Raw genomic sequence first — 27,974 nt, 5'->3', positions numbered from 1 at the left:
ACACTGCTATTTGAGGGTCCCCCAATGAAAGGGGGTGACCTGCCCTTAGGAAGGGATGTGCGTGCCATTGTTATTTACAGATGTGAACACCAAGGCTCAGAGGGGAAGGTGACCTGAGATCATGGAGCCTGGAAGCTGTTAAGGCCAAGACTCCAACCCAAGCCGTTGGGAGCTGGGCTGAGCCCGGCCTGGGCGAGGTGGAAGCAGGGAGCGCTCCTCTGGGGGCGGGGAGTGGGCTCCACGAGGTGGCGTGTGCCCGCATTTCCCCCACAGCGCAGACCCCCGTGAGAACTCCTCTCTGTCACCTCTCACGGGGTTCATCTCAACTCCAGGCTCAAGGACAAGGAACCAGCCCCCTGGGAGGGTCTGAGGTGGGGCCCACAATGCCCCTCCCATCCTGGGCAGCTTGGAGAGGGCGGCCCCCAGGACAGAACGCAGGGCACTCGGGGTCTGCACAACTTATCAGTGGCTTTATTACTCTCCAGATGCTGGTGAACTGTCGTCTCCGACGCGCTTCCCACGGGCAGGCATCTCTGTCCATCCCATGCCTTCTGGCTCGCGGAGAGACAAGCCAGGCCAGGGAGCCCACTGCCAGAACCCAGGTCTGTCCTGTCGGAGCCGTCCCCGACTCCGTCCTGGGGGGTGTCTCCGGGGGTGGTGTCTCCTGGGGGGGGGTGTCCTGTCGGAGCCGTCCCCCACTCCGTCCTGGGGGGGTGTCTCCGGGGGGGGTGTCTCCTGGGGGGGGTGTCCTGTCGGAGCCGTCCCCCACTCCGTCCTGGGGGGTGTCTCCGGGGGGGGGTGTCTCCTGGGGGGGGGTGTCCTGTCGGAGCCGTCCCCCACTCCGTCCTGGGGGGTGTCTCCAGGGGGGGGTGTCTCCGGGGGGGGGTGTCCTGTCGGAGCCGTCCCCCACTCCGTCCTGGGGGGTGTCTCCGGGGGACGAGACCCAGTCCCCTTCCTCCGGCCTCCTCTAGACCAGGGGCCCCGCCTGCTGCTCCAGCCCTGCGCGCCACTTCTGGGCTCCTGGCCAGCCCTGCCCCCCACCCGGGAAAGGCAAGGACTGCAGAGTCTCCCTCTACAGGCGGGAGAGACTGCGAGGACGAGGACGGCGTGAGATCCGAACAGGAAAGTGAGGTTTGGGACCTAAAGTGAGACTTGGGAAGGAACAGAGAGCTCTAGAGCACCAGGAGTTTCGGACAAAGGAGGGGCCGCTGGAGGAGAGAGATGGGGCCGAGGAGCCGGTGAGGGACGGGAGGGGTTGCACGGCGGGGCGGGGGCTACCCCAGCGGCCAGGGCGGGAAGGGACCCCCGCCTTCGGGGCCCGGCGCCGCCGCCCCACTCGCGCCCGCCGCGCGCCCGTGGATGCGCTGGTGGCGCAGCACGTGCTCGCGGCGCCCGAAGCCCTTGCCGCACTCCCAGCAAGCGAACGGCCGCGCGCCCGAGTGCGTCTTGCGGTGGCGCACCAGGTGCTCGCGCCAGTAGAAGGTCTTGCCGCACTCGCAGCAGGCGTGTGGCTTCTCGCGCGCAGGCAGCGGGCGCAGGGCCGGACCCGGGCCGCCGGGGTGCGTGCCGCGGTGGCGCCGCAGGTGCTCCTTGCGCCGGAAGGCCTTGCCGCACTCGGGGCAGGCGTGCGGCTTCTCGCCCGAGTGGCTCTGCCGATGGCGCAGCAGGTGCGCCGGCTTCAGCGAGGCCTTGCCGCACTCGGGGCAGGACGCGGAGCCCGGGGCCGCCAGGAAGGCGGGCAGGCTGGGCGCCGGTGGGGGCGGTGGCGCTGGCTGGGGGCTGCCCGGCTCCTGCTTGTAAGGGCGCGCGGCCTGGGCGTCCCCCGTCGCCAGTTCCTCAGCCCTGGGGGCTGCGTCTCCTGCAGGCAAAGGCGCAGAGTCAGGGCGGGCGCAGGGCACAGCCAGGCAAGGGCGGGCCGCGAGGGCGGCCCGTGTCCTGGCTAGAGGGGTGGTCCCGCGGCAGGCGGGGCACACTTAACGCCAGGGAGCCCTCCGGGAGGGAAGAGCGTTGTCCGCCGGCTTCTGATTCACCCCTGGGTCCCCGTACTGCACGGGGCCTGGTGCAGAGTAAGTGCCCAATCAACGAATGGATGGGTGGATGGACGGGAGGAGGAAATCGATAGGTAGGTAAGTGATAAATGAGAGTGTGTAGACGGATGTTGGAGTGGATGGATTGGGTGATGGATGGACGCGTGGGTGCACGGGTGGGTGGATGAACCACACATTTCCTTTCCTCAGGTTTCCAAACTGCTCTATGGAATTCCAAGGAGGTAAGCAACCTGTAAGTGTCACACTAGGACGGGTGTGATAAAAACCTGTCAGTCTCTCCCTCCGTGCCGGGCACGTTGGTGTGCCGCCTCATTCCACCCCCACTGTGGTCCCCGTTGAGGGACACGAGGGCACTGCCTCGGGTCCCCAGTCACCGTCCCAGAGCTGCTCCCTCTCCGACCCACCCTCCTCTGTAGGTCCATAGGCACCCCCCCCCCCGCCCCCCGCGACCCGGGCTCTACAGGTCCTGGTGTTATCAGAAGGGCCTCCATCCTGCCACCTCTACACGTGGCCTCAGAGACGATCCCCAGCTCCTCCGTCCCCTCCAGCCACAGCCCTGGCACAAGGTGAGCGCCACCCTCCCCCATGGGTCTCCAGGTGCCTGAGTCCACGCCGGCTACCAGAGTCACCTTTCTGCCTCTCGTGGCCATCCTCGGGTTTTGCCTCCCAGGTCTATTCCCCGCTTTGACGAGATTCAATCTGATTCCCCTTCCTCACCCTAATGCCTGTGGTCGGGGTGGAGCCAGCACCTTTCCCAGCTCCCGGCCCGGGCATCGGCGCCGGGCTGGCCAATGCGAAGAGAGTCCTGCACAGCGCCTGGGTCGGGAGGAGCATGACGGCAGGAGGTCTCGCCCCGCGAAGAACCGGGGCTCAAAGGCTCTGGGGTCAGGCTGCCGGGGTGCAACCCTGGCTTGGCCGGCACCCGAACCTGGGTGAGTTATTTCACTTCTCTGTGCCTGGGTTCCTGCAGCTACAAAAGGTAGCAGATGATGCCGGGTATCTCAAGGGCGGGCGCGGGATTTTGGCGAGCTGGCGGGACCACGCCTGGCGCATCACTGGCGCTCACTGTCCTGTCTGACCCCCCACTCGCCGTGCCCTCCAGGGCAGGGCGTGTCTGATTCAGCTGCCGCCCGGGTGCCAGCACGGGGCCTGGCTCACAGCAGCGATGTTCACTGGACAAATAAAGGACGGACAGGAGAGGGTCCCCCAGGGCTGGGAGCGCCGTGGGGAAGGGGTGAGCTGCTCACCTGAGGGCGTCACCCCACCGTCTTCCTTTCTCACGCCGACCCTGGAGCCTTCCGCCGCATCCCGAGGTGCCCTCATTGCTGGTCCCTGAAACCAGAGATACCACAACCCCAACTGAGCAACCTGAGCCACAGCCTCTACTTCTCTCCCTCTCAGTCCTACCGCTCGCTCTGGGGGAAGCCGGCTGCCAAGCTGGAGGGTGCTCGGCCACCCCACGGAGAGGCCCACGTGGCGAGGACGGAGGCCTCCCGCTGACCACCGCGTGAGGGAGCCGCCTCAGAATCAGATCCTCCAGCCCTGGGCCGGCCTCCAGGTGAGGACAGCCCCAGCCGGGTCTTAACTGCAACCTCGTGAGAGACCTTGAGCCAGCACTGCCCCCAACTCCTGACCCACGGAAGCTGCCTGAGATGATAAATGTTTACTGTTCTGAGCCACTAAGTTTGAGGCGATTTGTTACACGGCAGATAAGTGATGCACCTGCTTTGAATTTTAGCTTTTTAATGCCTTTTGCAAACTCCTCGACAAAATGCAGAAGGAAAACAGAGGAGCTACTTTTAACTCAGCAAAAAATGAGAACGGAACTTTTCCCAGCTCAACCGGTGGGCAGCTCCGAGCAGCATGGCACCAGCCAGAAGACCAGTGGTTTAAAAAGAAGCTTCACACTACTTCTGGTTCCTTTACACTCTTTCTCATTATTCCTCGAGCCCATGCCTCCAGGAAAGACCAGAATTCTCCTGGTGCTGATGAGGAAGAGCTGTCAGGGGTTACAGGCACCCAACCCACCTTCTCACATTTCACTTGTTTCAACGCTTTTGGACCCAAGCAGCTGTTAGGCTGAAGACCAGCGATGCCGACAATTCTACCAGCTGGCGAGCAGATGGCAGGAAGCTTCCAGGGCCTTTTATGAAAGCTCATCTTTAGGGATCCCTAAGGGCCCACCTTGTCTGGTGGTGGCGGGAGAACCCGCACGGTCACCTTGCTACTTCAGCAGACTAGTGTGGCTCAGGGCGTTACAGCAACGCAGGTGCTGCCCCGTCACTCACGTCTGCTGTGGCCTGGTCGCTGCCACGCGCTCAGCCCCCACCTCTGCCCGGGGCCCCGCCTGCACCTCCAAGCCCAGGCAACAGCAAACGGCCGATGGGCGTGCCAGGCGCTCAGAGCCCCACGCTTCTGCACGCGCTCTTCCCTCTGCCTGGAGCCCCGTTCCCACCCCTGTGCCCGGCCTGCCCTCCTACACACCCTGCAGGCCCTGGCCAAGCGCCAGCTCTGCCACCTCCCGCAGGTTCAAGGGCGCCCCCATCCTGGTACCCTCCACACTGCACTTCCAGCAGCTTCATCGAAGCGTGACACACGTACAGTGAACGCACACGGCTCACGGCACACGACCCGAGGAGTTCCACGTGCATATGTGCTCATGAAGCCCCAGAACACACACGTGGCCCCGCAAGCTTCCCCGTGCACATCCGTAACCTCCCCGCTTCCCTCCAGCAGGGCAACCACTGATGTGCTTCCCGGCACGATACAGTGGTCTGTCTTCTAGGACTTTATGTTCATAGAGCCATACAGTAAATCGGTACTTCTTCGGGGCGGGGGGGAGGGTCTAGTTTCTTTCACTCAACATCACTGAGATTAAGGAGGAAGGCCTACAGTTGTCTTTCCTTGGTTTTGGTACCAGGAAAACGCTGGCCCTGTAGAATGAGCTGGAATGTTCCTTCCTCTTCAGATGCCGGGAAGAGTTCGTATGGAGTTATTTTCCCCGCGAAAGGCCTGGTCGACCTCCCAGTGGAGCTGCCTGGGCTTGCACGCTCCAGGAGGGCAGGGACTGGCCTGTCCCACTTCTGTGCTGACCCTGGCGCCAATCTTTTTATAAATAGCAGCTTTATCGCGACATGACTCATATGCCAGAGAATTCACCCATTTAAATTACAATTCCACGGTTTTTGGTACGTTCTGTTGTGCAACCATTACCACAATGGATTCGAGAATATTTTCATCACCCCCAGCCCCCGTACCCCGTCCCTATCAGCAGTCACTCCCCACTTCCTCCCCGCCAGCCTCTGGGAACCACTAATCTGCTCCCCACCTCTATGGACCTGCCTCTTCTGCGAATCTCACGGCAACGGAATCATGCAACCAAAGTCCTTGTGACCGGCTTCTTTCATGTTTTCCATGTTCGCCCACGGTGTAGCGCGTCAGGGCCTCACTCTTCTATGGCTGAGTGGTGTCCTGCTGCGTGGACAGGCCGCGTTCTGTTGATCCACTCACCAGACGGTGGATGTGAGGGTTGTTCTCACTTTTTGGCTGTTACGAGAAGGGACGCTGACTTGCTACCACTCAGGTTGTGTCGCATGCGAGGTACGTGTGGACGTGTTTTCACTTCGCTGGGTTCACACACAGGAGTGGGGCTGCTGGCCCACGTGGCCGCTCCACGTTCAACCCGAGTAACTGCCAGCCTGCTCTCCACCGCGGCTGCACCATTTTAAACGCCCACCACCTCAGAGGGTCCCGACCCCCGGAGCCTCTCACCGCAGCCCGCAATGGACCCTGAGCGAATGCACGGACGGAGGGATGGAGGTGTCCAGCCATCTGCCTTTGCTCCAATGGCTCAACATGTTCCTCGAGGAAGAGGGTCAAGACGAGGGCGTGATGAGGTGTGGGGCGGGGCTGGCACGGGGCCACCTGGGTCCTGGGCGCCTCCAGCCACAGACCTGCTTGGAGGGCCCGAGCGAGTTACTTCCCACGCAGGGGTCAGTTGTGGGGGGAGGTGGGCAGCACATGGTGTCACCTGGAGCCCCCGCTCAGACTGGTGGACGCCGAGCTCCCAGCTCCCTGGCCTCAGGGGGGCCCGGTAACCCCAGGTGACACCTGCCGGTGTGCAGGCAGGGTGGGAGCAGGACGCGGGCCGGCTCGCCCCGGAGTGGAGCCTGGGAAGCTGCACTGCCCGGCCACCCTGCGATTCCCAGGCACACAAGCCTGGGAACTTTATACTGCTCGGGGCGGGGGGGCCCTGCAGGTGGCCTGCAGGCTCTCTGGTCCCGGGTCACAGGCACAGGATGCTGGACTGTGCCAAGGCTGAGCCCCATCCCCAGGAAGATGCTGGGCCAGGTGTTGGCACCCAGCGGGGGACAGAGGCAGGGATCCCGGGCCACAGCACATGGGTTCTGTCCCTCTCACTCCTCCCTAACTGGCTGTGTGACCTTAGGCAAGTCACTCGACTTCTCTGAGCCTCATACCTTCATCTCTGAAATGGAGAGGATGATAGCCTCCAGTGACCACCCCTCAGGACCGCATGGGGACACGCAGGCCATGCTGATAGTGCGATCCGGGGGAGGTCTGGCCCTGCTGTATCGGCTTGACCCCCAGACGGACCTGAGATTAAGGTCAGCCTCCCCGATTGGGAGGCCATGTCTACAGAGGCTGGGGAGCCCCCCTGGTTGGCAATACGCATGCTGTCCACGTGACCTGGGGCGAGGAAGCTCCGTGAGGGTCTCCCTGCCCCATCCGCCTGCTCCCTCGGCCGACTTTAATCTGTGTCCTTTCACTGTGATGAACAGCAGCTTTCCTCAAGCTCTGAGTACTTCCCATGAACGACTGAACCCGGGGGTGGTCCTGGGACCCCCGAACTCTGTACACGCGAATCACCTGGTACCTGCCAGTGCCCAGGTTTTTCCCTGAAAGGGCCAGAGGGCAAAGGTTTTCGGCTCTGCGGGCCCTCTGGTCCCTGTCGCGACCGCTCAGCTCTGCCCTGGGGAGAAAGAGGCCACAGGCGACACACGAGTGGACGGCGAGGCCGTGCCCCCGTGAGGCTGTGTCACACCACAGCCCCAGAGGCTGGCAGATCTGGCCCTCAGGCTGCAGTCCGCTGACCCCTGGGGTGCAGCCAAGGGCTGACCTTACCCAGAGAGAGGTCTGGCCCTTGCCCTCACCTGCTGGGAGGGGACCGCTGAGCCCTCACTCAGCACGTCCTGCCTGCCAGGGGCCTTGGGCTGTGCTGGACACTCCAACAACATAACTCACGTGGAGGCTCTGGGCCACACTGTACCCGCTCAGCCTTTCGCGGGGGCTGGAGCCCCAACACCTCCAGGCGCGGGGAGCACCCTGGTTGGCGATGCTCCCTGTGTCTTGCACACGTTGTCGCCAAGAGTTGGCACCGCTGACGAATCCCCTGGGAGGAACCCTCCTGGACCCTGCCCTGCTGCCCCCTCCTCGGCTGATTTAATCTGTGTCCTTCCGCTGTGACCAGCTACAGCCGTGCGCAGGACGCTGAGTCCTTCCACTGAGCTGTCAGACCTGGGGGTGGTCCCGGGGACCCCGAACTTGCACTGAGCATCAGGAGGGCGGGCTTGCGTACAGTCCCTCTAAACGCCCTCGCTGACCTGACGCCCCCGCCCCGACTCGACCACACCCTGGACCTCAGGGTGCCATGGAGCCTGTAGTGTTTGCCTCCGTGTGGAGCTGAGGACCCCCAGCCCTGGGGAGGGCAGACGGCAGGCCCGGGGCGGGGGGACGCGGCGGCGCAGGCCCCTCCCGCCAGCCGCCCCCGCTCACCCAGAACTCCTCCAGCAGGGCCGCGGCCTCCTCCCCGCTCTGGGGCCGCCGGCTGCACACCCAGGCCTGGAGGTTGGCGGGCAGGGCGCTCAGGAACTGCTCCAGCACCAGCAGCTCCAGCATCTGCTCCTTGGTGTGCACCTCGGGCTGCAGCCAGTCCCGGCACAAGGCGCGCAGCAGGCCCAGCGCCTCGTGGGGGCCCGAGGCGTCGCCCAGGTGGAAGTGGCGGAAGCGGTGCCACGGCGAGTCCAGGGTCAGGCCCTCGGCGGCCCGGCACTCCTGCTTCACAGGCTGGGCGGCCGGGGCCTCCATGGGGCCGGCGGGATGGCAGCGCCTGTCGAGGGGGAAGGGCAGCGGTGAGAGCCCAACTCCGTCCATCCCCCGGAAGCCCCCGCCTCCGCCGTGGGCACGGGGTCGGACACCACGCTCCGTGCGTGCGCGCCGCAGACGCCCACCCAGGAGCGGCGGCGGCGCCGCGCTCGCCGGCCTCGTGTGGCCTCCCTGCCCTCCCCCTCCCCCCGCAGCCTCCCCGCGCACAGAGAACTTAGAACGGATCCCGGCACGTAGCACATGCTCGGGAAAATGTGAGTCGTCATCACCACCATCGATGCCTGGTTACGTCCCAACCCACGTCCCTGAGGCAGACACCCTAGGATGCTTGCTCCAAAGCCCCCCCAGTCTCTTCCTTACTGGCCAGTGTGGATAGAACTATGTCCGTCCGTACCCCCCGCCAGGTTCATATGTGGAAGCTCTAACCCCAAATGTATTTGGAGATGGGGCTTTTAGGAGGAAATGAAGACTAAATGAGGTCATCAGACCGGGCTCCTACAGGACTGATGTCCTCGTAGGAAGAGGAGATGTGTCTCTCCTGAGCGTGAGGACACAGCAGGAAGCAGCCGTCTGCAAGCCGGGAAGAGGCCCTCACCAGACAGAGTCTGGCTGCACCTATCCCGGACGCCCAACCTCCAGAACTGCGAGGAATCAATGTCTGTTGCTGAAGCCGCCTGGTCGGTGGTGGTGTCACGGCCGCCCAGCAGGCCACGACGCTCAGGGGCCCCCAATCACGTCTGCGTACTGGGAAACGCGAGAGACTGCAAGAGGCCCCCCTTATCCGTTCTCCCCGTTCTCCTTTTGTAAGACCTGCGGCCCGGCGCCCCCAGGAGGCCGTGTGCCCTCCACTTCCTCTTCCCCTTCCCGAAGGAGGAAACAGACGTGCAGTGGCTTCAGTCGTGAGGGTGACGCAAAGCAGTGGCTCTCGACCGGGGGTGACGTTACCCCGGGGAGGCATCTAGAAAGGTCTCGCTGGATGGGGGTGGGCGAGCCGTGCTGCTGGCATCCAGTGGCTGGAGGCCGAGGATGCCGTTAAGGACCTTCCAGTGCACAGGACGGCCCCCAGCAGAGAAGGACCCAGCCCCTAAGAAACCCCGGCCTGGAACTGTGGTCCTCCAATGGCCTGGGGACCCCCGGGATCCCCAAGATCCTGCCGGGGGCACCTCTAGGTCAGAACTATTTTCCTAACACAGGTTACCAGCCTCTTTCGCTGCCATTCTCTCCTGAGTGTATGCTGGGGCCTTCCAGAGGCCACAGGCTGAGAGCAGAGGCAGATGGGAGAACACAGCTGTTCAAGTCAGACACTGAGATGTGCAGAAAAATGATGCCATGTTTCCAGCTTTTCATTTGGGGAAACATGGTTATTTTTCATTTAAAAAGTGTTATTTTTAAAAAATAAATAAATAAAATAAAATAAAAAGTGTCATTTGCTGGGGGGGGGGGGATAAATTGGGAGATTGGGACTAACATATACACACTACTATATATAGAATAGGTAACTAATAAGAACCTACTGTATAGCACAGGGAACTCTACTCGATACTCTGTAATGACCTATATGGGACTAGAATCTGAAAAAGAGTGGCTACATGTGTATGTATAATGGACTCACCTTGCCGTACACCTGAAACTAACACAACATTGTAAATCAACTATACGCCAATAAAAAAAATTAAGGAAAAAAAGTGTTATTTATCTTAACATATGGAAAGTTGATTACTGCAATTTCTAAATGCATTAATATTTTGAAATTTTCTCAGCCTTAGTTTCTAACATGACACATACCAATAAATGTAATTCCTGTAAGCAAAAGTGCTTTGGGGGGGATCTTCAAAAAAATTTTAAAGTATAAAGGGGTCCTGAGTTTAAAACCTTCAAGAGCCACTGGCCTGCAGCCTGGGTTTTGCTTTGTTTTGTTTTGTGTTTTCTTGTTTGTTTGTTTGTTTTTGCCCACACTGTGTGGTATGTGGGATCTTAGTTCCCCGACCAGGGATTGAACCTGCACCCCCTGCATTGGAAGGGCGGAGTCCTAACCACTGGACCACCGGGGAAATCCCTGCAGCCTGTTTGTTTAAGTCAAGTTTTACTGGCGCACAGCCACGCCCGTCTGCCACACACTGATGATCTTCTCAGACTCAAGGCTGGCCCGACCTCAGGGCCTTTGTACTGCCATTCTCTACCTCCATCTTTGCTCAGCTGGCTCCTTCTCACCTCTGAGGCCTAGATGCCATCCTTCCCTCCTTGGACAGCCTCCCTGAATCACCTACACACCCTCCCCTGCAGTTACTGTCATGTCAAGGTATTAATTTCATCTCAGCGTTTAATAAGATCTGGTCTTACCATATCTGGGCGCTGATTTCCCTTGCTAGAATTTAAGCGTTGCAAGGGCAAGAGGCCACATATACAGAGCCCGGCATGCTGGTTGGCACTGAAAGAAAATTTATAGGATGACCGGTCCTGTGTGATTAGCATTATTGCCCCCATTTTGCAGATGGAGAACGTGAAGGCCTTGCTCAAAATCACCCAGCTAATAAGTGGCAGGGGCTGAACTCACACTGGCGTCTGTCTGGCCCTGGAGCCGGTCACAGCATCACCTCCACCCACCCGTCCTTCCATTTAAGGACTGACTAGCCCAGCAGCGGCAGGAAAGACTTCCCAGAAGACCTGGGCCAGAGCCGAGTCTCAAAAGAGGCAGAGAAGCCTGCTCTGTTGTGAGAAAGATCCCTCTGGGACAGGAGTGGAGTCTGACCTGAGTGAGTGAGGCCCTGGGAATCACGCTGAAGGGCCTTGTGACCTCAGGGAGGACCACAGGGACCCACGCTCCCGGCCGTCCAAGGTTAGCGCCTGAGGCAGGGCCAGACGGACTCTTCCCTGGATCCCAGGGTCACCGAGCTCAGGGGCTGCTCCTGATAAAGCACATACTGACTGATAAATAAGGTCACTCCATGCAGCCACTATGGAAAACACTATGGAGGTTCCTCAAAAAATTAAAAATAGAACTACTGGGGACTTCCCTGGTGGCGCAGTGGTTAAGAATCCGCCTGCCAATGCAGGGGACATGGGTTCGATCCCTGGTCCAGGAAGATCCCACATGCTGCGGAGCAACTAAGCCTGTGCGCCACAACTACAGAGCCTGCACTCTAGAGCCCACGAGCCACAACTACCGAGCCCGTGCGCCTCAACTACTGAAGCCCACGCGCCTAGAGCCCATGCTCTGCAACAAGAAAAGCCCGCGCACTGCAACAGAGAGTAGCCCCTGCTCGCAGTAACTAGAGACAGCCCGCGCGCAGCAACGAAGACCCGACACAAGCCAAAAAAAAAAAAAAAAAGAATAAAGTAATTAATTTTAAAAAAATCGGTTTAAAAAAATAATAGAACTACCGTTAGATCCAGCAATTCTACTTCTGGATATGTATTCAAAGAAAACAAAAATACTAATTTGAAAAAATACATGCACCCCGACATTCCAAACAGCATTATTTACAATAATAGCCAAGACATGGAAGCAACCTAAGTGTTGCTGATGGATAAATGGACAGAGAAGATGCAAAATATGTATATGTGTGTGTGTGTGTGTATATATATATATATATATATATATATATATATATATATATATAAAGTGGAATATACAAATATAAAAACATATATAAATAAATATAATGGAATATTATTCAGCCATAAAAAAGAATGAAATCCTACTATTTGTGAAAACATGGATGGACCTCGAGGGTTTTATGATAAGAGAAATAAATCGGATAGAGAAAGGCAAATGTATAATTTCCCTTACATGTGCAATCCAAAAAAAACAAAAATAAAGCAAACTCATAGATACACTGAACAGATTGGTGGTTCCCAGAAGCAGGGGTGGGGGTGTTGGTAGGCAAAATGGGTGAAAAGAATCAAAACTTACAAACTCCCAGTTACAAAAGAACTAATTCCTAGGGATGTAAAGTACCGCTTGGTCACTATAGTTAATAATACTCTGTTGTGTATTTGAAAGTTGGGCTTCCCTGGTGGCGCAGTGGTTAAGAATCCGCCTGCCAACGCAAGCGACACGGGTTCGAGCCCTGGCCCGGGAAGATCCCACATGCCACGGAGCAACTAAGCCTGTGAGCCACAACTACTGAGCCCGCGTGCCGCAACTAATGAAGCCCACGTGCCTAGAGCTCGTGCTCCGCAACAAGAGAAGCCACCGCAATGAGAAGCCCGCACACCTCAATGACGATCAGCCCCCGCTCGCCGCAACTAGAGAAAGCCCGCGCGTGCCAACGAAGACCCAACACAGGCAAAAATAAATAAATAAAATAATTTTTTTTTAAAAAGCATTAAAAAATATATATCTTAAAAAAAAAAGAAGGTTGCTGAGAGAACAACTCTTAAAAGTTCTCGTCGTGAGAAAAAAAAATTCTACAACTCTGTATGGCGATGGATATTAACTAGACTTACTGTGGTGATCGTTTTGCAATATATACAAATATCAAACCGTTATGTTGTATACTTGAAACGAATATATGTCAATTATAGCTTGACAAAAAATAAGAAGAAACAAAGCAAAATACATCCACACACAGAAAAGTTCCCTCTGCTGTGAAAAGCAACTCCTCTTCTTCAGTGAGGGCCAGTAGCTCCAGCGGCTGCCACAGTGCTCTGTGCTGCCTCCATGGAAGTGACTGTAACATGCCTTTGTGTGTCCCCCTAGCATCATCCAGCCCCACCGGGCACCCTGGAGGCCTCAGGAGACCGCCACGAGGCCTGTGTCTTACTCCGCCCCACCCGTCCCTCCCGACAGCCCTGCGACTTGGGGAGATGAGCCCCACTTAAAGAAGGAGAGAAATGGACACGCAGAGAGTGACAGAGAGGCAGGATTCGAATCCAGAGCCCACGCCTGCTGCATTAACTTAATGGTTAAGAGGCAGGGCTCTGGAAGAACAGACTGGTGGTTGCCAAGGGGGTGGGGGAGGGATGGAGTGGGAGTTTGGGATTAGCAGTTGCACACTACTATATATAGGATGGATAAACAACAAGGTCCTCCTGTAGCGCATAGGGACTGTATTTAATATCCTGTGATAAACCATAATGGAAAACAGAATAAAAAAGAATGTATATATGTGTATAACTGAATCACTTTGCTGTACAGCAGAAATTAACACAACATTGTAAATCAACTAAACTGCAGTAAGTTTTAAAAAACGCAAAAAAAAAAAAAAAAATGGAAAAAATTAAGAGACACAGCTTCTGGAGCTTGCCTGCCTGGCCTCCGCTTTTAATTCAGCCATTTACCGGTGGTGTAACTTTGGGCCCTCTCTGGACTTAAATTCCCCACCTGTAGTACAGATCTAAGAATAACTCCTTCCCCACAGGGGTTGCCAGGAGCATGAATTAGAAGAGGCCCCCATCCCACACAGAGTAAGCGTTCAGTGAAGACCTGCTGGCCCACCCCTGGGCTTCCCACCCTTCACTAGTGACATTTAGCGCTGGGCAACTCCGTGTGGCAGCCATCCTCTGCAACCTACGGTGTTTAGCAGCATCTCTGGCCTCCTTCCACAGTGTGCCAGCAGTATCTCCCCAACTGTGACAATCAAAAATGTCTCCAGAGAGTGCCTCGAGGTGGGAGGGGGGCAGGCGCAGTTGTCCCTGGTGGAGAACCACCGGTCCACTGAACAAATATTTACTCAGAGCAAAGGGCCCTGGAGCAAATCCCAGCCCTGCCATCTCCCAGCTAGTCGTCGCAGGATAAGGTATAGAACCTTTTACACACTGAATCTCCCTTCCCGGGCTGTAAAATGGGGAGAGAAGTCATACTTACCCAAGAGTAGCAGTAAGAATTCAAGATGTAAGGAAAACAAAGATGCTGAGAACAGCACCCAGCTGTGCTAAGCAAGCCTTCAACCAGAATTAACCTTTACTGTTACTGTTACTTGGTGAGGTGCTAGGGATATAGCTTCGATCAGAAGCACACACATTAAATCCAAGTATGAGCAGGAGTAGGGGTTAAAATAGCAAATAAAAGAGGGAGGGGAGGCTGACGGGGAGGAGGGCAGCCTCACACGCTAACAACAGCAAACACAGCCTTGAAGCACTGCACGCCCACGAAATTAGTCCCTTGCAACAAGCTAGTGGGGGGGGGGGAGGGCACCCGAAAGAAAGAAAGAAAGAAAAAAAGGAAGAGGACAATTCAGCTCATCCTCGGGAATCTCACAACTCCACAAAAGTGAGATCCAACTTGTAAAGACATGCACGACGTGAACCACCTGCACCCCACCCACGTCTGGACCACGACCCTCCCCCAGAGCCCCTTCCAGCAAACCTCTCCGACCCGGTCCGTCCGGCGCCCCCAGACTCCTCGGCAAGGCCCAGCCCACCCGCTGCTGGAGTCCCCTCCCCCTCCCCCACTTCCCGACCCTCCCCCACTACCCCCCCCCCCCTCAGGTTCCAACTCTCCCTCACGTTCTCCGCCTCCGGGACCCACAACCCCCTCCCACTTCCCGACCCTCCCCCTCCCGTTCACGCTCCCCTCCCCCTTCTCGGGCCCCCTTTTCATTCCCTCCCCCAACCCTCCCGTTCCTCCCTCCTCCGGCCTCCAGCCCCCCTCTCCCCAAAGCTCGTCCAACCGGCCCCCCCTCCAATCCCTCCCTCCTTGCCCCCCTCGCTCACCTCACTCTCCCGGGCGAGGCCCCCCAAGCCCCCTCGCCACCTCGCACATGCGCACAGAGCTCACCAGGACTCCATGCCCCGGCAGGCTTTGCGCCAAACTCATCCGTCCCCCTCCCCCCAACACTCCCAGAAACCCAGTGGTCCTTTCCCCCCACTACCCCGCCGGCTTCACCCAGAACTGCATCTCCCACGAAGCATCGCGGCAAAGGCGGATTTCCATTGGCTCTCGCCGTGGCGACCCTCTCACGCCCGTCCCCGAATGGCTCCGCCAGAGCAGGAACTACACTTCCCAAGATGCATCGAAGCGCTGCCAGCGGCCTATGGGTCCTCGCAAACATGGCCTCTCAGAGCGTCAGGGCTTGGACTACATTTCCCAGAATGCACGTGTAATTCTTCCCATTGGCCCGCGCGCGGGCGGGCCCCGGGCATGCGCAGACGTGCCGAAGGTGGGAGCCGGTGGGCGAAGGGAGAAGGAGGAGCCATGGCGGCGTTGCCGTGGAAACCGGAGGAGGCTGGAGGCTCCTGGCCCTCAGGAAATGGGGCCCCTGTACCCTAGGAGCGGGCGGCCCGAGCCAGAGTTCTACGCCAATCAGGGCCTGCGGGGTGCGTCTCCTTGACAACGGGTCGCGTTTCACCCCACCCCAACCTGGGCAGAAGCAATGATGTCTGAGGTTGATGCGCGATCCGAACGTAAGCCGGCTGCCGGCCTCAGGGGAGCGTGGTCCGGGGGCCGACCCAGGCGCCCTGCTCTTTTCTGTGAGCCCGGCACGCGGTTTCTGGCCTCAGTTTACCCCGGACGCCCCGGAGTTACTCTTAGTTTGAATCGGGGAGGGAACTGCCTGAAAGTCCTCGACGTGCCCCCGTTGGACAGGGCCTCAGTCTCTCCATTTCAGCAACGGGAAGATGAGTTGGAGCTCTGTGCACAGACGGTTCCAGGCCGGAGGACGACCCAGGAGCCGCGTGGACCCAGGGCTAGTCAACGTCTGGTCCACACCTCGTTTCCTCGGTGCAGGAAGGGTGAGAAGGACACTCCCCTCGCCCCCACCTCCACCGTCCGGACTGGTGCGCAGACAGGGTGTGACAGTGGCTGGCGCGTAACCATCATTCATTAGATGGACAATCACTTTTCCCCTGGTTTCACAAGCGGTCAGTGGCTGAGTCACAATCTCCTGTCCGAGACCGGGTGAAAACCAACCTCCTCACTGTGGTCTAACCAACCCTGGCCCACCTCTCTGCCCACTTCTCCCCTCTTGCCCAATGTGTTCCAGCCACACAGGCATCTTTTCTGCTCCAGGAAAACACTGATCTTTGTTCCCACTCACTTCTGATTGACCCCTTGACGTCTCCACTTGGATTTTTTAAGGGACATCTCAAACCTTAAGGTGGGCAGAGGAGAATGTTTTGCCCCTCCCCCAGCAAGGAAACTTGCTTTCCCCACAGTTTTCTACCCTCTTAGACAATGAATCCAGGGGACTCCCCTGGCGGGCCAGTGGTTAAGACTGCGCTTCCACTGCAGGGCCACGGGTTTGATCCCTGGTCGGAGAACTAATATCCCACAAGTGGCACGGTGCAGCCAAAAAAAAAAAAAAGTAAGTGGAATCATACAGTACTTGTCTCTTGTGACTGGCTTATTTCACTTAGCATAATGTCCTCAAGGTTCACCCATGTCATCATGGCAGGTGTCACAACTTCCTTCCTTTTTAAGGCTGAATAATATTCCATTGCATAGATAGACCACATTTTGTGTGTCCATTCCTCAGAAGGCGCTTCTTAAAACTTAAACCCTTGGACTTCCCTGGCGGTCCAGTGGTTAAGACTCCGAGCTTCCACTGCAGGAGACATGGGTTCGATCCCTGGTCGGGGAACTAAGATCCCGCACGCCGAACGGTGCAGCCAAAAACAAAAAAACTTAAACCCTTGACTCAATCGGACCCTTTCAGACCCAGGATTCCTCTAGCTTATGTGGTGCCTTTGTGCAAATTACAAGAGGGCACCCCGCAGAAGGAGTGCAGGGGCTTGGCAAGCAGATGTTCCTCTAACAGTGGTTCTCAAACTCTGGTCCCCGAAACAGCTGCAAAGCATCCCTTAGCAGCCCGTTAGAAATGCAAATTCTGGTACTTCACGGGTGGTCCAGTGGATAAGGCTCTGTGCTCCCAATGCAGGGTGCCTGGGTTCTATCCCCGGTCAGGGGAACTAGATCTCACATGCATGCAGCAACTAAGAGTTCGCATGCTGCAACTAAAGATCCCGCGTGCTGCAACTAAGACCCGGGCACAGCCTAAATAAATAAATAAGAAATGCAAATTCTCGGCCCCCAACTCAGAACCTCAGGGGGCAGGCCAGCACTTTGTTTTAACAAGCCCTCCAGGGGATTTTTATGCGCCTCACGTGCGTCCACGCCTCAGGCACACACTAGAATAGTAACCACTCCACAGGGTTCCTGTGGGGATTCACGAGTGAATACATACAAAGCACTTAGGACACTGCCTGGCAGAGAGTAAGGCGTCAGTCGATAAACATTAGCTATTTTTCACTTCACCTATAATTGAGTCACTAATGAAGGCAAGCCCAACCCGGATGCAAAGTTGACCCCACCCCACCCCCAGCCCGCCACCATGTAACGAAACAGCTTATTTCACCACAGAATATCCCCTACTCATCACTTGTCCAATTCCTGTGTACTGGGCACTTATTATAAAGACAGCTCCTGGGCAGGCTCAGAGGATACAGGCGCAGACGGGAAACAGAATCCGGGTCCATCCCGAGCTTCAGCATCACACAGTGGGTGTGTCAAGGTTCAGAACGCCCCCCAGCACCCCTCCGCGGAGATGCAACACCCTGGGTGGACCAATTCATCAGTGTCTTCATCCGAATTGGAAGTGACCTAGCACACAGAGTCCTGTGGGAATGATGAGGGCCCAATAAAGGGCAGTGCTTATTGGCCTAAGCCAATCAGACGCTCCCGTTCTCCTTGCCAGTGATTGGCTGAGGCTCAGGTGTGTGACACCCTCTGACCAATGAGGCGTGAAGGCAGGTTTGTGGGGCACCTCAGGGAGAGGTTTCCCCAGCTCTCAAACAGGAGGTAAGCAGTCAGAGTGGTCCTGCATTGTCTGGTCTGTGGGTGACACTTTAAGCGGTGGCGGCCGCCATGGGTGCCATGAGGGGTGACAGTCGGAGATCCCACTTAGGATGGAAGGGAGGAGAGAGGGCGGAACCTGGTCCTTTTTTTCCCCTCTATTTTTAGTTTTTTCAGGAACCTCCATACTGTTCTCCATAGTGGCTGAACCAACTGACATTTCCACCAACAGTGTAGGATGGTCCCTCTTCTCCACACCCTCACGGCATTTGTTAAATTGTAGTTTTGATTTGCATTTCTCTAGCAATTAGTGATGATGAGCATCTCTTCATGTGTCTATTGCCCATTTGTATGTCTTCTTTGGAGAAATGTCTATTTAGATCTTCTGCCCATGAACCTGGTCCTTCTTAGCATGGTTGAATTAACCGACCAGACTTCTCTTTACGATCACATCCCCTCAAGCCTTTTCATGCCAAGCTGTCTGCTCTCGAAAACAAAGGTGACAAAAGCCACACACACCTCCAGGGCCAGTTCCCTGGAATTGCAACCTGTATGGTTGCCCAGGGCCCCACGCTCGGTTTAATGCTTTCCTGTGGCTATCTTCAAATTCTTTTTTATTTTTTTAATATTTATTTATTTATTTGGCTGTGCTGGGTCTTAGTTGTGGTATGTGGGATCTAGTACCCTGACCAGGGATCGAACCTGGGCCCCCCTGCATTGGGAGCATGGAATTTTAACCACTGGACGACCAGGGAAGTCCCCATCTTCAAACTCTAAATGTTTTTTTTTTTTTTTTTAACATGAGGCTCTGCATTTTCACTCTTCATTGGGTCCGCAAATTAAGTAGCCATTCATGTAACATCACCTTGATGGTTTATGCAGTATCCACACACCACGGCTGTTTCTCCAGCATTCAAGTATACCATAGTTATTGGTGAGGAATAGAATGAAAGAAGGACTCCCTGGATGTCCTCCCTCCATTTCTTCACCTGGTAACATCGTACATCCCTCAGTGATCAATTCAGATGCTGCCTTCTCCAGGAAGCCCTCCCTGACTATGCCCACCACAATAAACCTGAATGAAGGGCCTCATCTGAACTTCCACGGTGTCCCTTCTCTCTCCACCTCATGCTTCAACTGTGTGTGTGTGTGTGTGTGTCTGCCCTGCTGACCCTCTGGTGAGGAACTCAATAACACAGACCCAGTTGTTGCCAGCTCCCAGCTTGGGGCCTGCTCCTGAATGAGTAAATAAGCATGGGAGGAAAGTGGTTGTCACCCTACTTCCCAGGCCCGAGGCCGAGAATTCCTTTGGCAGCAAATTTAGCCATACCCTATAGAAGCTCCTCGGCTCCTTTGTAGCACCAATGTAATTATTACTCAAAATAATAATTAACGTTTTCTCTTTGTATGGTGTTTAAAGCAGGGAGATCCTCCAGAGCTGGGAGGGCGTTGGGTTCACTTCTGGGTCTCCAGCCCAGAGCACCTGGGAGGCTCAGGTAACGTTTACTGGATAAACAGGTGATGGATGAGCCTGTGAACAAAGGAGGGGAAGAGTCCTGGGATGAATGGGCGGTGTGTCTGTGTAAGACTGCAACCCCCAGTGAGGGCTCCCGGGGGGTGGGGGGAGGCTGGATTTGAGAGTGAATCATCTTCACCAGGCCGCAGGAACCAGTCAAGGGTGAACAATGAAATTGCCCAGTGAGATGGCAGAGCAGATCAAAGCATCAGCCCATTTTACAGTCGGGATAAGTGAGGCTCTACGAGGTAAGTGCACTTTCCCCAAGTGACACAGCAGGAGAGAGGCAGGGGTGGGGCTGGACTCAGGTTTTAAGACCAGCAGTGGGTGTGGTGAGCCTCATCTGAGGCCATGGCCCAGCCCAGGGTGGGGGGCAGGTTCTCCACTGGCCCGAATACCCCCTTCCCTGGGCACACCGACAGTGAGCAGGGCCTACAGCAGGAGGGAGTCAAACAGAGGTTTATTTTCTCACCGTTCTGGAGGCTGGAAGTCCGAGATCAGGGTGTCAGCAGGGCTGGTTTCTTGTGAGTTCTGATTTTGGGTATTGGTTGGGGGTAGCACACTTTAGTGAGTAGGTGAGTTCACAGGTATGGAATCCACATGCATCACAGGTATGGAATCCACATGCAGTGAGGATCAACTCTTTTTCAAAAAATAATTTTTAGTTTCATTTGTCAAGAGAGAATCCCCACCAAACCAGGAAATAACATTCTTGTTAAATATGAGATACAGGTCCCTGTGTTAAGTGGCCTTTTCCCAGCGCCACTTATTCTGGGATGCTGACTCCCCAGAGGGACCACCGGAGAGGCAGGCTGTCTTTGTGAAGGTGAAGGGCCCGACCCTGGACTTAAATTGCCAGGTGGTAATTCTCAGCTCCTCTCTCCGGCGGCACAGAGTGTGTGTGGAGGGGTGGGGTGGGGGTGGGGGCGGGGGCGGAGTCAGGGAGATGGGAGTGAGAACAGATGCAGAGCCAGCAACCCAAAACATCTCATGTCCTGTGATATTGTCAGGAAAAACTGCCAGACAGAAATAAACGTTTATTTTTAAACGAACTCCTTCAGCAATAAGAGAGCGTTCCTCATAACCTCATAACCATTTGAATTTATGCTGAACTTTTTATAGCTCTGGGAAACAACTCACTCCTTGAAGAGGAAAGTTTAATGGGTTTTATAGTTTGTTTACACCAACCAACGCCTCCTGCAACTCACGTTAACTTTCTCCTGACGTTTTGTAATTGCCAAAGTAGGCTTCCCGTGAACTGAAATCTACAGGATCTTAATATAATTGTCTTATTCCGTAATAAGGATCATAGTATATTTTGTAATTAAATGTAGTAAAAGCTCGTTAGCTTTATACTTAAGAAGGTCTTTGGGGTTTTGCTTTATTTCTTTCTCTGGTCAATCTTTTTCTCCTTGGGTGTCAAGAGTTTTAGGAAGCATGTGTATAGCCAATGTAGGCTCACTCGGGGATTTTTTTAAAATGTTTTATTTATTTATTTATTTATTTATTTTTGGCTGCATTGGGTCTTTGTTGCTGCACGCGGGCTTTCTCTAGTTGCGGAGAGCGGGGGCTGCTCTTCGTTGTGGTGCGAGGGCTTCACATTGTGGTGGTTTCTCTTGTTGAGGAGCATGGGCTCTAGGCACGCGAGCGGGCTCTAGGGCACCCAGGCTTCAGTAGTTTTGGCGCACAGGCTCAGTAGATGTGGCTCGCGGGCTCTAGAGCGCAGGCTCAGTAGTTGTGGCACTCGGGCTTAGTTCCGCGACATGTGAGATCTTCCCGGACTCCGGATCGAACCCGTGTCCCCTGCCTTGGCAGGCAGGTTCTTAACCACTGCGCCACCAGGGAAGTCCCTTAATGTTTTATGATTCTGTCTTTTATTATTTTATTATTTTTTGGCCTAGCGGCATGTTGGGATCTTAATTCTCTGACCAGGGATCGAACCCATGCCCCCTGCATTGGAAGCTGGAGTCCTAACCGCTGGACCAGCAGGGAATTCCCCCATCATTTGGGTATTTTTATTTTTTAACAGATGTAGTTAGAAAAGCCTTTTAATGAGACACACATTTCATTCTCAAAGAAGAAATACATAGTTATGCTTTCATACTTCCTTTACAAAGGGAGTTGCTATGGTCTGAATATCCGCGTCTCCCCAACATTCATTTTGAAATCCTAATGCCTCGTGCCTTGGCACTGGGAGGTGGGGCCCCTCAGAGGTGATTAGGTCATGAGAGTGGTGCCCTCAGATATGGGGATCAGTGCTTTTACAAAAGCGACCCCAGAGAGCTTGCTGGCCCCTTACACCTTGTGAGGCCACATCGAGAAGGTGCTGGCTAGAAACCAGGAAGGGCGGGGCCCTCACCAAAAGGCAATCATGCTGCAGCCTTGATCTTGGACTTGTACCTTTCAGAACTGTGAACAATAAATTTCTGTTGTGGATAAGCCACCCAGTCTGCTGTGTTCTGTGATAGCAGGCGGAATGTACTAAAACAAGAGTGATACATTTATGTGTGTGTGTGTCCATATCTCTGTTTCTCTTCCATGTCTAGCACCTGCTTCGTGGGATTATTGTGAAGATTAGTTGAGATCACGTAAGTGAAGAGCACACCAGTGTCCCTCTGGATAAATTTTAGTTGATGTTGTCAACTCCTTGTGTTACCAACCAGGGTTCTAGGCCTACTTAATCAATAGAAACTGATCAGAGGCCAGACAAGAGATTCAGGCAAGGCTTTATTGGGGCCCCTGCTGCAGCAAGGGGGGAGTGAGAACAAACAACAGTTTCCCTTGCTGGCTGGCTTGCTGGGGGGAATGGGGGGAGCTTGTTCCTTATCTGGGTTGAGGGTAGGGGCGTGTCCAGGGGTCAGGCCAGAGGAGTGGCTTAGGTGGGTTGCCCACCCCTCTGGTAGTGTTGTGTACAGGGGGCATGCTCAGTACCCTGCTTTTGGTCCCAACACCCTGTTTTTGTTCCTGGCTCTTCAGAAGTGGCAGTTGGGTTTTTCGGTCTCTTTGTATCTTTTGTCCATAATTTTGCCCCAACTGCACATTCTTGCAGTTATTTTTAGTCCCATACAGTTTGATGTTTGTCCAGGTGTAAGCATTGCAGCACTGCAGCAAATGGTCCCAGGTCCCAGCCTGTGTCACTTGCACAGTGATGAAGATAACACGAGGAAATGCCTGTAAAGCACCCAGCACGCCCATCTGTTGCCAGCCCGGACCCTTCCTTGAGACCATCGTTATTCTCCTGGTGCCCACTCCGTTGTCTCTGATAACTGCACCCAGTTTTCCTGGGGAGCCGAGTGGGCCATTTCTCCCCCACTCCCTTTCCCCTTGGTTTTGGGGAAGCTGGCTCTATTACCAGCTCTAGGAGTGATCATATGACTCACCCCCTCCCCAGCCGCTGTGACTGGTTCAGGCCACCCAGTCAGATTCAACAAAACGGAATGGAATGTTTACCAAAACAAGTGAGAGAAAGGCAGGTACCAACTTTCCCACCTAACTTTTAGGGAGGTAAGCGTAGCTTGGAAACTGCTGGAGGTTACCTTGCCACCATGTGGATGCCTAGAGTGAAACGAAAGGGAGGGTTGCAGAGCCAAAAGGCAAGAGACTAGGCCTTGGTGACACTCTTTGAGCTCCTGGATCAAACCATACCTGAAGGTGTCTATATATATGATTTGGTTTTCTTTTTTAAATATTGTTTTTTTGTTTTTTTTTTAATTTTAATTTTTTTTAATTTATTTATTTATTTTTGGCTGTGTTGGGTCTTCATTTCTGTGCGAGGGCTTTCTCCAGTTGTGGCGAGTGGGGGCCACTCTTCATCGCGGTGCACAGGCCTCTCACTATCGCGGCCTCTCCCGTTGCGGAGCACAGGCTCCAGACGCGCAGGCTCAGTAATTGTGGCTCACGGGCCTAGTTGTTCCGCGGCACGTAGGATCTTCCCAGACCAGGGCTCGAACCCGTGTCCCCTGCATTGGCAGGCAGATTCTCAACCACTGCGCCACCAGGGAAGCCCCTCTGGGGTTTTTTTTGATGTTATACAAGCCAACACAATTTTCTCCTTTTTTTTTTTTTACCTTAAACCTGTTTGAACTGTGTTTCAATTTCGTGCAACCCGAGCCCTAACTGTCATAGCCCTCCTAGTTTATGGTCGGATTCCTGGGGATTGGAATCCTTGAGATCCGTGCAGATTGCATGGAGCAGCCACACACCTGGATCATGGAATTCTGAAGTGTTAGGGCCACAAGGGGCCTTCAAGGAAACCCCAAGCAATGACCAGAGTTTCAGAGCCCGATGGGCGTGGGATCGAATCTCAGTTCTGCCCTTGCTCACTGTAGGTTCTGGACAAAAAGGGCTCATTGTTATAATGGGGATGGCACAGGGAGGTGGCGGCGGATGGCGCGGGGGAGGTACCTAACCTGGCTGAGTCGTGAAGGACGAGAAGGAATTATCGAGACGAAATGAGAGAGGGCAACAGAGGTAGAGGGAACAGCTAGAACAAACACGTAGAAGTGGAGAGATGGCAGCACAGCTGGGAAAATTTCCAGTAGCTCTCTGTGGCTATAGTTTACTGTTCCCTTGGGGGTTGGGGGCGGCTGTCAGATGTGAGTCTGGACGAGTGGGCCAGAGCCACACAATGAAGGGTCTTGGAGCTCAGCCAGCTCTGACTTCCTCCGGAGGGCGTTGGGGAGCTGTGGGAGGGCTTCAGACAGGGAAGAAACTTCATATCGGGGTGATAGAAAGCTCTTTCTGAGGCTGATGTGGGGAGAGGCCGGAGGCAGGGAGGACAGGACAGAGCCAGGGGTGGGATTGTCCCCTCCCTCCCATGCACCCCTCAGCACCTGGGATGCACGGAGTAGGTGTGGAAATCTGGGGACGGCAGTGAAGCAAAGAGGGTGGATGGATGTTATAGGACCACCCACCGTGTCCCCTACATGGGGCTGTCAGATTTAGCAAATAAAATTACAGGATGCACAGTTCCATTTGCATTTCAAATAAATGACAAATAATTTTTTAGAAGTATCAAGACATTTTCTACTAAAACATTTCTCATCCAAATCTGACCGGGCATCCTGTAGTTTATGTGGCACCGGCCCATCTCAGATTTTCACGTGGGTGAGAATCACTTGAGGATCAGGTTAAAAGGCTGATTTTGCCTCGGTAGGTCAGAGTGGGGCCTGGGATCCTGCACTTCTCAAAGGCCCCGGGTGGGGCCGATGCTGCAGGTTGGAGACCTGCACTTTGAGGAAGTGTCCGCACTACCTTGTGGCGGTGGAGAAGAGGATGACACTGTTAATCGAAACAAAGCACTCAGCGCTCTGTCCAGCCCATGATGAAAACCCAGGAGATGGTTGCTCCTCATCATGAAAATAATGATAATTTGAATAGTGTGATTGCGTGTGTGTGTGTGTCTCTGTGTGTGGTCTTTCTCTGTATCTCAGGGGACTTCTCAGCAGCTGTGCTGCAAACTCTCCACCTCCAGTCTGCCCAGGGCAGCTGCTCCTGTCACTCGGAAGAGAAGATACAATCAGGAGGACATAGGAAGTGGGTTTGTAAAGGGTTCCAGCCTGGGAGTGTTCCTTGAGCCCCTGCACCCGGGAATCCCTCTGGGCACAGCCCTGGGGGTTTACGTATCACTTCATTCAACTCGTCTTCATTCAACACTGACTGATGCTTGCAATGCACAGAGTGCTGCGGGGGACTCGGGGCTCTTTTGGTTACAGTGACAGACGCTCAAGTGGAATTTGCTGAGGCCACAAAGGGGATTTCCTGGGAGAGACTCCCTGGAGGGAAGGCAGAGCTGAACAACCCAACCTCAGGAAGGTTAGGTGGTGTTGGGGGGTGGGCACCTGAACTCAGCCAGGTCATCCTCTCTCTCCCTTCTTGCTTCTCTGTGCAGCTTCATTTTCTCCTCCTGCAGCCTGGCTTCCTGCACACGGTGACAAGGCTGCCATCAGCTCCCAAGTCTCCCATACCCCACAGAGATAGACAAAAGCTTTTCTCAATTCCAAAGGGGAAAAATCCCAGGGAAGGCCGCTGATTGGCTGAGCTTGGGTCAGGTGACCACTGCTTGCTTCTTTCTATGAGCTCAGACTCCGTTCTCTCCCCAGCCCCCGTGATCTTATCTGGTCCCACGGCTTTCATTTCCATCTAGATGCTGACGAATCCCTGAAGGGGAGCATTGGAATTGTTTTTTGAGCCTAGCATCCAAAAACCCTGAATTAGTTAGGGTGCGGGAAGCTTCCATAACTAGGAAACCCACACGTCTTAATCCATTAGGGCTGCTATAGTAAAATACCACAGACTGGGAGGCTTATGAACAACAGAAGTTTATTTCTCACGGTTCTGGAAGCTGGAAGTCCAAGATTAAGGTGCCTGCATGGTTGTGTTCTGGTGAATGCCGTCTTCAGGGGTGTAAATGGTGGGCTTCTTGCTGTGTCCTCACATGGTGGAAGGGGCAAGGGAGATCTCTGGGTCTCTTTTATAAGGGAACTAGTTACAATTACGAGGGCTCCACCCTCTTGACCAAAGACCCTCACCTTGTCTTGTTCCAAAGACCCTCATCTTCTAATACTATCACCTTAGGGGCTAGGTTTCAACACATGAACTTTGTGGGGACACATATGCAGACCATAATACCATACATTATAATGGTAAATCACAAGCTTTGTTCTCTTAAAACTTTTAATGATTGTAAATACACATAACATAAAACTTACCACCTTAACCATTTTAAAGTGCGCAGTTCAGTAGCATTAAGTACATTCACATTGTTGTGTAACCATCATCTCCAGAGCTGTTTTCATCTTGCAAAACTGAAACTCTGTCCCCATTAAACTTTAACTCTCCATTCCCCCTCCCCTAACTCCTGGAAATCTCCATTCTACTTGACTTGTGAACTGGTCTCTGTGAATGTGACTAAGTATCTCATATAAGTGGAATCATACAGTATTTGTCTTTTTGTGACTGCCTTATTTCACTGAGTATAATATCCTCAAGGCTCATCCATGTTATAGCATGTGTCAGAATAGTCTTCCTTTTTTTAAGGTTGAATAGGGACTTCCCTGGCGGTCCAGCGGTTAAGACTCCGCGCTTTCAGTGCAGGGGGTGTGGATTTGATCCCTGGTCAGGGAACGAAGGTCCCACATGCCACGTGGCAAAAAAAAAAAAAAAAAAAAAAAGGCTGAATAATATTTCATTATATGTATGTACCACATTTTGTTTATTCATTCATCAATGGACACTTAAGTTGTTTCCATCTTTTGGACTAATGCTGCTGTAACATGGGTGTACAAATTAGACATTTATTTATTTCTTGATCATGTAACAATTTGGATGGATATTGGGTATTGGGTGATGGAGATTGTCTCCATGAGATGGTTGTTAAAGGACCCCGAGTTTTGGGGCTACACCATTGCCCAGGGTTTTGTTATCCTCTGTATCCAGCTAACAAGAGGGGAAAGAATATGGAGCAGGCATGCTTGTTTTTAAGCACCTTGGTGTGGAAACGGCCACTGTCACTTCCATTCCTGTCCTATTCGTGGCAACCACTCACAAGTCCACACTTAGATGCCAAGAGGACTAGTAAATATAGTCCCTGGATGGGAAGCCACATTCCAGGAATAATTCCATACATTGGAAGGGAAGAGCAGGTTTTGTGGTGAATTAGCCATCTCTACTGCAACCCCATCCTGTGTTTGGGAAATAGCCCAATACTATTGGTTTGGCTGTCTTAAGAGAGACTCAGAATTACCAATAGTTTAAATCAGATAGAAAGCAATTTCTCTCCTGTAACATCTCAGCCAGCACAGAGCTTCTTTTCCACAAAGCCATCAAGTGTCTATCTTACTCCTTCTAGCTTGTTGCTCCACTATCTTCCATTTATGGCTTCCATCTGGTGATCCAAAAGAGCTGCTCTGGATCTTGTCATTGGGTCCTTCATTTAGTCAGCTGCTTCCCCCACCAACCAGAGAAGTTCCGAATGATCTGACTCAGAGGAGCACAAACGTGTGACCTTTCTTATACACAGGTCTCGTGGGGGTGAAGTTCATACCCATATAAATAATTTGTATTATTGTTAATGTCATAGCCCTTTCCTTCCATTCTAAGATGCATTCAAAATTTTACCTATGTAGTATTTCTGAAGGTGAGACACAGGCATACCTTACTATTTACACTTAATACAGGACTTTTTTTTTTTCCTGAAAGGATATTATTAAATCAACAATGCACATTTTGTGATTGATGCTGGCTGAGCCTTGAGGGCATACAGCAGCCACAGTAGTAGAAATACTACTACTAGTAAGTAATATTAATCACTACCATTTCCATTGAGAGCTTACTATGAGCCAGGTATTGAATTAAGCAAATGTACACAGATCATCTCGTTAAATTGAGGCTGTGAAAGGTGTTATTCAACAACCTAATGACTTCCAAGCTTATGACTGTTTTGGTGATGACGATAAGAAAATAATTATAAATAACATCGATAAATCATCTGTTGCTTAGGTGACAGCCAGCCAACTACAGACCCGGGAAAGGACGAGAGGGTCCCAGCCCGCAA

At 54.0% G+C, this 27,974-nt stretch overlaps 1 protein-coding gene across 2 annotated transcripts; it reads right to left on the bottom strand.

Annotated features, from left to right (window-relative positions):
• Positions 1 to 451: 451 nt before the first annotated feature.
• ZNF444 (zinc finger protein 444) lies at positions 452 to 15,111 on the bottom strand. 2 transcript variants are annotated; one of them, XM_082368268.1, is made up of 4 exons: positions 15,001 to 15,111; positions 7,842 to 8,175; positions 3,296 to 3,380; positions 452 to 1,858 (listed from the first exon to the last, which is right to left on the bottom strand). In XM_082368268.1, exons 1-4 carry the CDS (start codon positions 15,024 to 15,026, stop codon positions 1,275 to 1,277), a joined length of 1,029 nt encoding a protein of 342 aa, XP_082224394.1. In that variant the 5' UTR covers positions 15,027 to 15,111; the 3' UTR covers positions 452 to 1,274. The 2 variants fall into 2 exon arrangements, with proteins under 2 accessions (XP_082224394.1, XP_082224395.1); XM_082368269.1 differs by lacking the exon at positions 15,001 to 15,111 and adding an exon at positions 14,829 to 14,948.
• Between the last annotated feature and the right edge of the window lie 12,863 nt (positions 15,112 to 27,974).

The sequence above is a fragment of the Balaenoptera borealis genome, assembly GCF_965194805.1.
Source record: "Balaenoptera borealis genome assembly, chromosome: 19".
Classification (NCBI taxonomy): domain Eukaryota; kingdom Metazoa; phylum Chordata; class Mammalia; order Artiodactyla; family Balaenopteridae; genus Balaenoptera; species Balaenoptera borealis.
Note: the sequence above shows the minus strand (reverse complement) of the source record. Positions and strands in the feature narration are given on the sequence as shown.